At 31.0% G+C, this 14,810-nt stretch overlaps 1 protein-coding gene across 1 annotated transcript; it reads left to right on the top strand.

Moving 5' to 3' along the window:
- Positions 1–9,721: 9,721 nt before the first annotated feature.
- Positions 9,722–10,520, top strand: LOC148169329 (uncharacterized). The gene is made up of 4 exons (XM_088044145.1): positions 9,722–9,727; positions 9,771–10,319; positions 10,381–10,386; positions 10,434–10,520. The coding sequence occupies exons 1-4, from the start codon at positions 9,722–9,724 to the stop codon at positions 10,518–10,520; spliced, it is 648 nt and encodes a 215-aa protein (XP_087900271.1).
- The last annotated feature ends 4,290 nt before the right edge of the window (positions 10,521–14,810 follow it).

Below are 14,810 nucleotides of genomic sequence, written 5' to 3'. Positions count from 1 at the left end.
ATGTCAAAAAGTTCGTTACTCTCTAACAATAAATGTGAAAAAAATAACATAATAATTTTTGTTGTTACATAGTGTTATTGATAATTAAATATTATTATTTTGTTCATTTCTGCTAAACAAATGGTTTTGTTTATTTTTTAGTTCGCATAAAATTATACATAATAGAAACTCAAAATTTAAAGATTTTGGTTTGGCAATTCCTATTATTCAATGTATTACTGCTTAAAAGAACTTATGTATGTGATAAAATAAAAATTGGAAATTTTTCGTTTAAAAACTCCTCATTTGGTTTAAATACATTTAAAATTCGATTTTAAGCTACTTCTCTTAGAATAATACCTAACTTTTAGAGATATTCCAATCGTGAAGTAAATTACAAGAAAATAACTTTATTGAAAAAAATCCTAATACATACATTGAATTTGCCATATCTGCTGTATTTCGTATCGTCATGGAATTTGCAAAATTGCAAGTTGCATAAAAATATCCCTAAACAAGGACTTTACGATTTTATCGAAATTTAACTTAATATGCCAAAAATTGACACAGATACCAGCTTGTATTCTGGCTGAAATTTAACATTTACCGTTCACTAATCAAAATTATCATTAAGGCAATACATTTTAAGAAGTTGCAACCCAACTATAATACAAAAAATAATTAAATACTGCATCTAAACAACTCTTTCAATGGTATTTAAATGGATCGGCACGGTTTGTCGATCCTCCAGAGTGGGAGGTTGCGTACATTACAGGCGGTAGTGCCCGCACTCCATTGCCCCGCCGTGCTACTAACCATTTGAAAAACATAATCTCATTTTCTTGGAATTAAACTTCGCCGTGTATAATTACCAACAGGACTTCTTTCAATTAGTCCGTTTTGAATAAACAATCATTATAAAAAGTAACACTTTCCGTTTTTCATTTACTACATCGTACCCAGAGCATTCTGGTTTTATTTGCCGGCTATCCTAAAAACATTACAGTGACCTCAGATTTCAGATATTAAAAATTGATCAAAAGGCCGGAATCTGCAGGATTTGACCAAAAACACAATCCTTTTATTTCATCTGCACCTGACACCGCCAAATTAATGAATATGAATGAAAACTTCTTACCTTAACCTGCAATGTTCTCAACACGTGGTTTTCCAACACTAAACACACCCGAACGGCCACGTTTTATTGTTTATTATGTTGTACACAATAAGTTATTAATAAACGGAGATTTAAATCAACATTTCAAGTTTTAAAATGACTAGAAACACCACTAAAGGCCATCTTGATCACAAACGAGCGGGATTACAATGAGGACGCCATGCTCTCGCGACCAGACCTGCAGACGTTATGCTAGACGATTTTTGGCGAGAGCAATGGAATCATGCCGGGTTGAAATAATGCGACCGGACTCAACCGAAACATATGCCGAACTGTCGCGGATAAAATTTTTTAATTTTAGGTAATTAATGTAAATGCGCAGAGAAGCCAACATACTTTACTTAAAAGAGTGACTTTATCAAAAAAAATTGCATTGTCAAAAAAAGTCACGCTGCCAGAAAAAAAGTCGAAATACCAAAGAAATTACACTCGGTATTATAAAGCTTTTTATTTCTTAAATAATAGTGTAATCCACAAAATTTTTATTTAGGGTAGGCTTTGACAAAATATACATAAGTCGAGAAAAAATTTGACAGTAGTTTGACATCTGTCATTTGATTTAATTTCAATTAGTTTTCAATACATTTTTGATTCTGACGAGACACACGATACATTTTCTCTTATTTGCACCTCGTAATGTTACATATTTTCATCAAAAAATTGAGGTTATACAGGGTGATTTTTAAAAAACGGCAGGCGTTGTAGAATTTTTATTTATGAACCGATTTCAAAAATTTACAAAACAAATTAAATGGTTTTTTATTTCCTATAAACTGATGATTTTAAAATTTTTCTAAATGTCTTAGTATCTTTTGGGCGATACTCAACTTTCTTATTTTAAATTGACACCCATATTTTTTTTCATAATTTAGAAGATATTAATTTTCTTGATTCAGAAATGTGTAATATGTTCTACTTTTATAAAAAATATTTAAAAAAAATATATCAAAAATGAAAAAAATTAGGCAATAAAAGTTAATAAATTCTAGGTGCTTGGTGTCAAATAACACAATATCGTTATTGTAATGTCAAAAAGCAGTAAATAACAGAAAGAACAAGTTTTCTTTCAACAAGATAGGGCTACACCTTACAATGCACAATGCATTTCTCGTAGCTGTCAATTGTGCAATAAAAAAAAGGAGATGGCGTTTCAACAGTATTTTAATTAAATTAGGTAGTTGTTTTTTCCGATTTGTAATTATTATTGTCTTTTGTTATTGATAATTTAAAAAAAAAATGCCAATCCTTTCAGTTAATTGCTGCTTTTTGACATTACAATAACGGCATTCTTTTATTTGACACCATCCACATAGATTTTATTAACTTTTATTGCTTATTTTTTTTCAATTTTGATATTTTTTTTAAAAATATTTTTGGTAAAAGAGAAACCTAGAGCGGCGTTTTCATCACATTGTAATTAACATCTTAGTCTTATTGTAAACTCTGATTGTACATCTGAGGAATAAAATAGTTTTACTACTACTACTATCGTTTAAAGCTGTTGAACTAAACAGGTCAATCGATTTTACGACTGAAAAAAAAAATTTACGATCGAACAAAAAAGTATTATCAAATTTTAACTTAAAATTTAATTTATTCAGAAATACAAGAGATTAGTAAGCTCTCCGCACAAATTCAATTCGAAAAAAATTATTTTGTAAATTAGATTTTTACGGCAAACCTTTTTAAAGCAATTTGAAAAAATTGTATTAAGGAAACCTTTCTTATGTTTAAGAAATCATTAGTTTATTGTACTGTTAACTGAAGAGAAGACACAGTTGCGAACTGGACATCTTTGGACTCAATTTCTATAAAAGCCGATTTTTGAAATTAGCTCTGTTTGACACTAAACCCTCGATTTATTCTCTGCTAATGTGTAAACCCGGCTTCAGATTTCGCCATCAAAAAAAAAAGTATGCAACCTCCCACTCTGGAGGATCAACAAACTGTGCCGGTCCATTTAAATACCATTGAAATAGAGGTTTAGATGGAGTATTGAATAATTTTTTGTATTGTAGATGGGTTGCAACTTCTTGAAATGTATTGCCTTCATGATAACTTTGATCAGTGAATAGTAAATGTTTAATTTCAGCCAGCATACAAGCTAGTATCTATAAATTTTTGGCATATTAGTTAAAGGTTGATAAAATCGGAAAGTTCTTCTTTAGGAATACTTATATGTAACTTGCAACTTTGCAAAATCCATGACGATACTAAAAAGAGCAGATATGGCAAATTCAATCTATTAGAATTTTTTGAATAAAGCTATTTTCTTGTAATTTACTTCGCGTTAAGAATATCTCTAAAAGTTAGGTATTATTCTAAGAGAAGTAGCTTAGAATAGAATTTTAAATTCGTTTATACCAAATGAGGAGTTTTTAAACGAAAAATTTCCAATTTTTATTTTATCACATACAGTTCTTGTAAGCAGTGATACATTGTATAATAAGAATTGGTGAAGCAAAATGAGCCATGAATTCTTTAGTACATGTTGTCCATGCTCTCTTACACAATTTTGAACCACTTTCAACTTTAAATTTTGAGTTCCCATTAAGTATAATTTTATGCGAACTAAAAAATAAACAAAATCATTTATTTTGGAGAAATAAACAAAATAATAATATTTCATTACCAATAATTAACGATCGAATTTAAAAATTTTAATATTTAAAAAAAAAATCGAAAAAGAATTTTAAGTTGAAATTTTGTAAGGAATGTATTCTGACAAACTTTTCTTAAAAATCGAAGATGTCAACACGGAGGAAGAGTTCACTTTATTTAAAAACTCATAGACAATCTAATATTTTCTAATTTTTTCTTCTAAAATCAAGGAAGATAAAAGCTTATTCATTTAAAGTACAATGCTCTGTATTATTTTTTCGTCTAATCTGAAGATATTTCAATTTTATTTTAATTTTGATCGTCAAGCGACAAAAGCCTGTAACTTTTTTTTGCGATTTATAAAATATCAAATTTGGAAAGTCGTCATTCGTTGGCGTTTTTGCACCAATAATTACGCCAAAAGTGTCCTGAAATAAACAATCAGTACTCAATAAAAAAGGTTTCTACCCAGCCATAGTAAAAACACAGTCAAAAATAATTAAATACTGCATCTAAACAACGCTTTCAATGGTATTTATATGGACCGGCACGGTTTGTTGATCCTCCAGAGTGGGAGGTTGTATAGTGCCCGCACTCCATGCCCCGTCTTGCTACTAGGCGTTTAACAAACGTAGTCTCAGTACGTTCGAATTCAAACTTCGCCGTCGAAATAATCGCTGTCAGCAGCACGTCCTTTCAATTAGTGCGTTTTTAAGGGACAATCATTAAGAAAAGTTGCAGTTTACGTTTTCCGTTTTATTACATCATAAGCATGTTTATTTAAGATTTGATTTACCGGCTGCTGTATTATCTGTCCTAAAAACGGTTAACATTTCAGCAACATCCAATTTTTCAAGGTTTCAGACATTTAAAATTGATGAAAACGCCGGAATTTGCGAGATTTTGAAAACACAAAGTCCCTTCATCTTGTCTGTACCTAACACCGCTAAATTAATGAAATTAAAACCTTACCTTGACCGGCCATGTTGTCAACATGTGATTTTTCGACACTAAACACATGAGAATGCATGGTATAATCTAATCTAAGGTATGATATTGCGCATCTACGGAGTGGGGAGTGACGTCACTCGGAGAGTAGACTGAGTCGTTCGTTCACATGTAAGGCACGTGTTTGTCTTATTGGAATCCAGTGTTTAACGATTTTCAAATTTTCTGCATTATTATAAGTTACTTCGTTAATAAAATAATAATAATAAAGACTAAAATGCGTTGTTCTATATTTGGTTGCAATAGTGACAATCAGGGAAACTATGCTGAAAAGAATATAAATTTTTTTAGATTTCCCAAAGACAGTGTGACGAGACAATTGTGGGTGATTTCGTGTTGTCGGTCTGATTCTTTTAATGTCGAAAATGCCAGAATATGTTCAAAACATTTCTGTACAGAAGACTATGAAAGAAACTTAAAATACGAACTGTTAGGTTATTTACCAAAGAAGGGAAGAAAATTAAAAGACGAAGCTGTTCCTTCTTTATTTCTTCCCAAAGGAAAATCTCGCAAACCTTCAACAGCACGGGAAGAAAGAGCGTGCAAAAGAGATCAAGCGAAATTTGTGAAAAACATAATTGAAACGGAGTAAGTTGGTAACTCATCGCTAATAATTTTTTTAAATTACTTTATTTTTTTTTTATTTATGCAAAATATGACGCTATTATTTGTTGAAAAGTAGTAATTAATCAAACAATTCTTTTTTGGTTGTATTTTTTATTGTTTTCTATGTTTACTTTAATCAAATTTTTATAGGGAACTTAAGATCGACAATAACACGACGGCAACGTTTGTTGACAATGTGCCTTCAACTTCAAAATCTATCGGGTAAATTAACACTTTCACCTAATAAGGAAAATCAGTTTTTTTCAGAAATCATTTTTGGGTTTGCATGTTTTTGCATGTTGTCAAATAATCAAATAAACTTTACTTTTTGTTTCGATAGCGTGAACACAGACTTCGAAAATGAGTTGATAGCTAAAGTAGATTTACTTAAGAGCGAAAATGAAAAACTTAAGAAAAAAGACAAAGCTATAAGACAAATTTTCACAGCCAAGCAAATAGGCAAGCTTGAAAACCCTCAAAAAAGACCTTTCTGGACTGTGGAAGAGATATCGCAAGGGATTGTCATTTATTCGGCAGGTCCACGAGCCTATCGACTTCTTTTAAAAAAAGGATTTCCATTTCCAGCTATTTCGACTCTCAGATCGTGGACCAAAAAAATAAAAATTATGCCGGGTATTTTGAGTCAAGTCATAAACATCATTAAAAAAAAGAACTTTCATCTAAGAATAAAATTTGTGTTTTATCTTTTGATGAGATGAAAATAAAAGAAGTTTATACATATGATAAGGTAAATGATGAGACTTTAAAGCCTTACAAATATGCCCAAGTCATTATGATGCGTGGTCTAGTTGGGTCATGGAAACAACCCATATATTTTGATTTTGATCAAAAGATGGAAAAAGACATTTTAAACAACGTAATACGATTCATTGAAGACGCTGGATTTTACGTGTGCGCGATCGTTTCTGACCTAGGAGGAGGCAAAAGGGGGCTATTCAAAGAGTTGGAAATAACTGGAGATAAACCTTGGTTTTTTAATCCTGACAAGAATCATAAAATTTTTGTTTTTGCGGACGTTCCTCATCTTTTGAAACTGATACGCAACAATTTTTTGGACTACGGTTTTATTTTAGAAGGAAATGTAGAAATTAACAAAGAGTTAATTTTTAAACTTCTCAGTTTAACAAGTACATCAGATCTTCGAATAACTTATAAAATAAATGCACATAATTTAACAGTACAGGGACCACAACGGCAAAAAGTTAAACTTGCAGCAAAACTTTTTTCGCACACTGTTTCGGTGGCAATCAGTAGATGTGGGACTATGGGTTTATTCAACTATTTCACCGAAAACTGGAAGGAATGTAGCAACTTTTTTAAAATGGTAAGGTACAAATCAACGACTTTAAAAAAATATAATAATTATTATGTATGTACATATGTTCAAAACTTTCAATACAGATGGTAAATTTCAAAACAAAAATTGACTAGGAAATTGGGATGGCCATTTACTCCACTTCTCGAATAAGCTTTTAGGATTGGTTGATAACTTTTTATCAGTTCTCGAATACTATTAATCTTAGTCAATTTTTGTTTCGAAATTTACCATCTGCACTGCTGTCGGCACCCTCCCTTGCTCTCTGGGGCGCGAGTTCTGGGACACCCTGTATATATTATACGTAATAATAAACATGTTTTTAATAGGTAAACGATTAGTTTGACTGTTTAAACACAAGGGTTCCGGAAAGTGACACTCGAAAAAGACTGAAAGCTTATGGACTGGAGTTGAAGATTCAGAAAAAAATTCTCAGAGAGATGTCTGCCATGATGATGAGCATGAAAGTAAAGGGCAAATCTTCTTTAATGCCTTTTCAGAAAGGTATTATTCAGACTAACAATGCATTGGAGCAGCTTTATGATTATTTAAAAGATAAATTTGAACTTCCATACATTTTGACCTACAGACTGAATCAAGATGTTTTAGAACAATTTTTTGGCGTGATCAGGTCAAAAGGAGGGCTTAATGATCACCCTGATTGTTTGGAATTTAAATATAGATTGCGAAACTACCTTCTAGGGAAAAACGAAGGGGCTCTTTCCGAAGGTGGTAACGTTGAAGAAGATTCAACTCCAGACGGCCCCTTAAACAACAATGGCGAAATTCTTCTTAGTGCGAAATGTCTTTCTTCATTGGCACAAAACGAAGTAGAGAATAAGACTTTGCCGGCTGACGTTACTTCAAATGATATAAAGGATCTCAACTATGATGCACTAGAACATCTAACGGGATACATCTGTAAGAAAATGGGAATTTCAGAGCGCAAAAATGTGGACAAAAGGCACACTTGGACCATGGAATTATCTGAAGGAGGTTTAACGAATCCTCCGGAATACCTCGTTGATCAAATGGCAGCACTGGAAACAATTTTTAATAAAATGAACGGAGAGCAAATAAAATTGACAAAAAATTATAAAAAACAACTAATGGAATCTGCGTTACCTATAAAATGCAGTGATGAAGTAAAATCTTTATTTTTTAGAAGGTAAAAAGGAAGAGAAAATTTGTGAAAATTGTTAATTAATTTTGAGTTAAGTTTTAAGTTTGTTTTTGTAGCTTCTAATTTCTTTTTTCTATTATACGTTTCTGACTTCATAAAACTTTTTTTTCAAATTTAATTTATTGATTTTTTTATGATCTTTGAAATGAGGGTAAAGAAGTACAGCATGGCTTACCAATTTCTGCAGATTATGTTATGTTAACAATTTTAATTTAAAAATACGTAATTTGAATTTTTTTTTGCATTATGCTTTCGAAGAGATGCAAAAAATACCATAATTACTTCAAAATTAAAATATTTTTATTTCTACATACTGAAAAATTCACACCCTTGATTAGTCCTTTCATTATTCTGAACTGACATATATATCCACGTTCTTTATATCCACGTTCTTAATAAAGTATTACGCCATTTCAACAAAATATTCACAAGCAACAGTTATTTGGGCTGTCTTGATCCGTAAATCTATAAACCTTTACTTGTTTTAACTGCATTCATTCAGCATTAAAATGGAAAATGAATTTTTTGAATTGTTCCTTAATTAAATTGATGTTGCGTAAAACATTGTTTTTAATAATATTATTTAGTAACACGAATATATCACTTTTATTCCTGCTTTTAAGCACCGTACAATGGCAATTCTTACAACTGCTACTCTCCGAGTGACGTCACTGCGCGAGCTGGACGCGTTCGGGTTGCCTGAGTATCATATCTTAGAAGTCTTTATATCATGGGAGAACGGCCGCGTTTTATTGTGTATTATGTTGAACATGACAAAATGATTAATTAAAGTGGATTTATATCAACATTCGACCTTTTAAAATGACTTAAAACAGCTCTAAAACTTGTGGCAGTGTCACAAACGAGCGCGGTTTTAACGACACACACACCACACTGCGTTGGACATGACCAAGGATAGACGTTTTTTTGCGAGAGTGATGGTATCATGTCAGCTGCGACCGGACGCTACCAAATGGTGTGCCGAACTGTGACGGATAAAAAATCGATGAAAGTTCCTAAAAAATTCACAAGAAACGCAATTATTTCCAGAAAATTCCAAACACACTGCTGGGTTAAAACTGAACTTTATGTATAATGTCTTTAAGGATCAAAATATCCAAGCATCATTTTGCTAGCAAATTGTGCTTTTATTTGAAATATTTAAGAAACTTGGACCTATGGCTGATAAAGTTTTGTCTTGTCTTTCTTGTCTTTCTAAAAAAGCATATAACCTTAAAATATAATGAAAAATATTCCAATAGACAGCGAATTTAAAAATTCAGTACTATGCGTCTGCGCATTCATTTCTTAACTCTGCATCTGTCAAATGTCAAATGGTAGTTTCTGTCGGTCGTACAGACTATTTCAGTGGTTGCTGCTAGGGCCCATTATGCCGCCATTAGGAATTTTGAGGAATTTTAATCAAAAATAAACAATGGAATTTGGTTTCTGAATAGAATTCCAGCAATACTGTTATAGTACGCTATATAGTACAATACGCTATTGGCTACTTCAATTTCTCCGCTGACTCTCATTGGTCGCCGTAGAACCTTAAATTACAGACCATAGATCTGATAACAAATAGATGGAGCGTTAGAGTGAGAAGCGCAGTATAAACACAAAGATGACTATAAAAGTCACGTGACGGGTGGTTTGAACGAGCGTTTTCAAATTATTGGAATTAAGTGAAATGCATTTTTCTGTTATTATTCTTCTTAAATTGTGTAATTTTTTTATGAAGTTTTTCAAATAACGCTTTGTTTTCTTGAGATTCGTGATTTTAATTTTTAACTTTTGATACGGGATTAATCGGTGCTGGTAATCCATCAGGATGGATGCAAAATGAATCATTTCTTGTATTTCTTAAACATTTTCAAAAGCATACGAATGCCTCTTTGTCGCATAAGGTATTATTGGTGCTGGACAATCATTCGTCACATATACATATCAACTCCTTAAATTTTTGCAAGGAAAATGGAATAATATTACTATCATTTCCGCCCCACTGCTCGCATAAACTGCAGCCATTGGATAGATCAGTTTATTGGCCTTTCAAAAAAGCTATTAATACTGCCTGCGATGCCTGGATGCGAAACCATCCAGGCAAAACCATGACTATTTACGACATACCGAGTATTATAACCACTGCAATGCCACTTGCTCTTACTCAGGCGAATATCCAGGCCGGATTTCGAAAGACAGGGATCTTCCCATTCAACCGCGATTTGTTCCAAGAAACTGATTTTGCACCATCGTTTGTGACAGACAGGCCTAATCCAAATGCTGCTAAAGAGGTGGCTACTTCTAACCAACATAACATGAGACTTGGATCTGATGTTGGAACTCCATCGCCATCACGTTCGTTGTTGAATGAGAATCCACCTTCATCTAGAGCCAATCCTGAAAATGTAGCATTGATTGAAGAAGCGGTTAAAAAATAAACAAACGAAGAAAAAATACTTGAACCATCTACTGAAATAACAAAGACAGGGAAAGGTAAATTAAAGAAAAAGAAGACTGATACACCACCAGAATCACCATAGGAAGAATATTATTGCCTTCTTTGCCTAGAGACGTATTCAGCTAGTCGATCTGGAGACAGTTGGATGATCTCACGTAGCCTGTACTGATGGGATTAGATATTATACATGCCATAACTGCGATGCGATTATTTAATTCAGATTTTATTGATTAGTTTTGTTTAATTATGACTTGGAGATTATTTTTGTTTGACAAGTCTGATTATAAAAGTACTAGAGTAAAACAATCTAAAGAAGAAATATTACTTCTGTTAATTTATTTTAGTTTATTAGTTCTAATAATCATCTAAAAAGACTCTTTAAATGTTCCTTAAATATTCTTATTTTGTGTTAAGTATTGTGTGATTCATTAAATTTCCATTCGCAGTTGGCTTTGAGAAAACAATTCATGTCGTAACTAACACCATTACAGTAGTTTCGACTTAATATTTGCGAGATTTGCTAGTTATCGAACAAGAAGTCAACGCACGTCTAAAATACACGGCCTACCTAGAATGGAAATTTAATGAATCACACGATACATTTAGGTATTTTTTATAAATAAAACTGATTCTAAATGTGAGATTTACATATTATTTTTGAGTGTTACAACTGTCCCCCATTAGTGTTACAACCGCCCGTGGTATGGGGTCAATTGTAACAATCGCACATACTCATTAAAATGACATATTCCTGCCATAATGTTTTATTGGAGCTACTGATTTTCACATTAATTTAAAGACAAATGGCTATGCATTTATTTTAAAGGCTTTGATCGTTGCTTACAGCTGTAATAGCTGTGCTGTGGGCAATTAAAGAAAAATTGTTACAACCGTACCCAGTCTACCCTACATTAAGATACCTATATTACCCCTAATTTTATAATTATTTGGGTAAAATCAAATAGACAAACTCCTGTAAAGTGCAACAAAGACCTGTTGAATTATTGAAAATGAACATGTCTAGCTATGCTCCTGCAATAACATCAAACCTAATTCATACAAATTGTGATGCTACACATGCCAAAACGGCAAATATAAATAAAAAAAATATAAATTTTTCTGAAGGATTCAGAAATATTTACAATTATTCAGATGTTATAAATGATTAAATCAATAAATCAGAAATTAACTTGTAAATTTAATAAAGTCGCCTAAAAAATCTGTCGTGTGTATCACGACCAAAAATTGTCATTTTGCCCTCACCATCTCTTTGGCCTCGACTATCGCTACGGCCATTAAAAAAAACTCGACCAAAAAAGAAACACTCTTTGGCTTCCGTAGACAAATAACTATTTTTTCCTCAACTTTATCTTAAAACATGTTCATTAAAACAATTTCGTCAATTTAATACTCCTATCAAAACTTTTTAAAAAAATTAACAGTTATTAAAAAAAAAATAAAAACACTGAAGTAGAGATCTCTGTGCATTTTACATCGAGTTTTATAGTTATAGGCCTTGACAGAGTGTATTGTTTTTTCGAATATTGTTTTGTTCGTTTTTAAGTATTTAATAATTTTTTTTTATAAAATTTATTATTTTGTGTTAAGACGAAGAAATGAAAACGTGTAAAGGCTATGGTCATTACTCGTTTATGACTTGTACCAAATTTCAAAATTCTAGCACATAAAAATAAATTTAAAGAAAATGTATTTGATGATCAAATGAAATTTCCAAAAAAAAATTAAATTTGTGTTTCAGCAAGACTTAACTTTAGAAGATAAAAATTTGAAGAGAGTATGTATGTAGAGTATGAGAGTATTGTGTTTTCTTTAAAAAAAAAATATTTCTAAGAAAATCTAAAATTTCAATTTTTTTATTTTTTTGTGTATTCTTATACTATACTTTTGATAGTTTAAAGGCAAAGGCTTAGAAATTTGAAAAGGACGATAACCTTTCCTTTTCCAAAAATTTCCAAAAAAATTTTAGTAAAATACACATTTGTTAGAGTTTAAATAAATTCTATCCATCATCCAATTTTATGTTAAACCAATTTTTATTTTTTAACTAATGATAAACTTTCGTTGTTCCATATTTAAATTGAGTTATTATATTTAAGTCTTAAACAAACTTAAATAGAAAGAATGCAAAAAATTTATCCTATAAATTTAACCTATAAATTTTTTACCAAATTTTGTAGAACATTGTTCAAATTACGCGCTATTAGATTTTTTATAATCAGACCAAATTAATAACTGATCCAAAGCTTTTGTTGCTTTTTAAATTTTAAATTTCCACTATACAGTATGTCCTCGGGTTGAGTTCACAAGAGAGAATAAAACTTTATTTTCCAACTTACAAAAAAAATGACAAAGGAATAGCAATTTTTGCTTAATTCAAAACAGATAAATCTGCAATTCAAATTTTAAAATTATTAGTTTGTACTCTTAAAATCAATTTTTTCATATTTTTATTTATTAAATTTTGCAATCGTAAATACATAATAACAGGCTATAGAATCAAAATTTCAACTACTACATTAAAGATTAAAGAAAAATTTACCCAATAATGTGTAAATATTAAAAAATCGGTTAATAAATGCAGTTGCTTCTAAACAAATAATTGAGAAAATTCGAAACAGTCTTAAAAAATTGCGAGTTAGAATTGAACCATGTGATGAAAGAGGTCGTGAGTTAATCAAATAGTTAAAATTATTTTGAATTAAGGAATAAATTTTATTCCTTCGACATTTGTTGCAGAATTAAAAATCAAAAAGATCTTCGTTATTTTTTCTTTTTTTTTTCGATTTTAAAACAGTCTAATAATATTAAGTTTTAAATAAAGATAAACATGATCAAACAGCATTTTTCTCCTCAAATTTTGAAAACAATTTGTATTAAATCTAAAATGACAACTGAAATATTTTTAACACATTTATACAGGTGTCCCAGAACTTGGGACAATGAAAAAAAATTAATTAGCGGTTGAAAAAATATAATACATAAAATATTAGGTAAAATACAACATAAGGCAAACAAAATAAACAAAACTGAAAAAAAAAGAATTCTAAAATTATTGTTCCAAAAAAAACAGGAGTAAATAGAAAAGCTGAAAAAAAAAACGTTTTAAAAATCCAATGGTCCGTGTTCGCGTTGAGCATATTCCGTTTTACACAAGTTTTACTGTAAATTGTACAAATTCCAAAATTGTAGCTCAAAAAAAACAAATTTAAAAAAAATACTTTTATGACCAATTAATACCAATTATGAATAAAAAAAAACTTGTACTTAAAGTAGTTTTAACTTGAGTTTTTAAACTTGAGGAAAGTAATTGTTTTTCTTGTTTACAAACTGTTCCAACTCACAAAAAAGTAAATAAAAAAAAAACAAAATATAGTATTTTATTTCACTAGGATCTAAAATTTGCAACTTACCGTCCAATTAATTAAATCTGAGAAGGCAATGCTCTATAGTATAATTTTCAATAAATTTTAGCATTATAGATCAAAAGTCATTAATTTAGAACCAAAATTTCAAAAAAAAGTAATTTAGATTTGAACTTCTGGTAGTTTTAACGCTGATGTGGAAATTTGGTTTTTTTTAAAAAAATTCAAGAGTATTCAAAATTTTCAAATTTTTAAAAATATTTTCTGTGTGAAAATACTTTCTTAATAAAGTTTTTAATTACATCTACCATCAATTTAACCCTAGTTTTCTTTCCTGTTCTTTGTTTGCACGCACCACAGTAAATAAACAATTTATTAAATTATCATCGAATTACTTAATTTGTTTACAGAGCATTCAATAATTCGATCTCCTTTCATCATGGAAGTTTTCTCCAAAACTCCCCTTTTTCTAAAATACATCTACAAATTTACCGGAACCATCCACTTCTCTTTCTCATCCTCCCACTATCCTCTTCATCGCCTCTTCTCTTTTCCCTTTTACGTCATTTATTCGTACCTTTTTATCTCTTACAACACGAACCCTCATGAAGACGTCGCCATGTTGGAAACAATCGAATCGTTTTTGAACAGTGAAAACGTCATCTTCACTATTTTTTACTTCACGTTTCTTCAGATTTATAGCAACAAAATCAAGAGTTTGCTCGTGGAAATAGAAAGCCAAGGTCTTCTAGCATGAAGTCGAAGAAAGAACCCGTTTAAACCACTTCTTTTCGTTTTGTTCAAGTTCGGTTTTGTCTTTATGTACTTCAACAACACGCCTTGTCTTTACCTTCTTTATATCTATTTTCCGTTTGTATTGTTATACATCAAGATTCTGTGCCTAGACGTCTTCAAGTAAAATTCAGTGGAATCAACGAGGAACTGAAGAGATACGATGCCATCACCAACTCCATCGTTCTTCATCGCCTGCAAAGCGAAAAACTCGAAGCAGACAATCATCGTCACCAAGTCACCAAGCTTTCTCTGGCACAGCAGAATTTGATCGAGCTCTCTCT

This window comes from Gnatocerus cornutus, chromosome 8, assembly GCF_029298725.1.
Source record: "Gnatocerus cornutus isolate USDA-ARS CGAHR chromosome 8, icGnaCorn1.1, whole genome shotgun sequence".
NCBI lineage: Eukaryota > Metazoa > Arthropoda > Insecta > Coleoptera > Tenebrionidae > Gnatocerus > Gnatocerus cornutus.
This window is presented reverse-complemented; position numbering and strand designations above follow the sequence as displayed.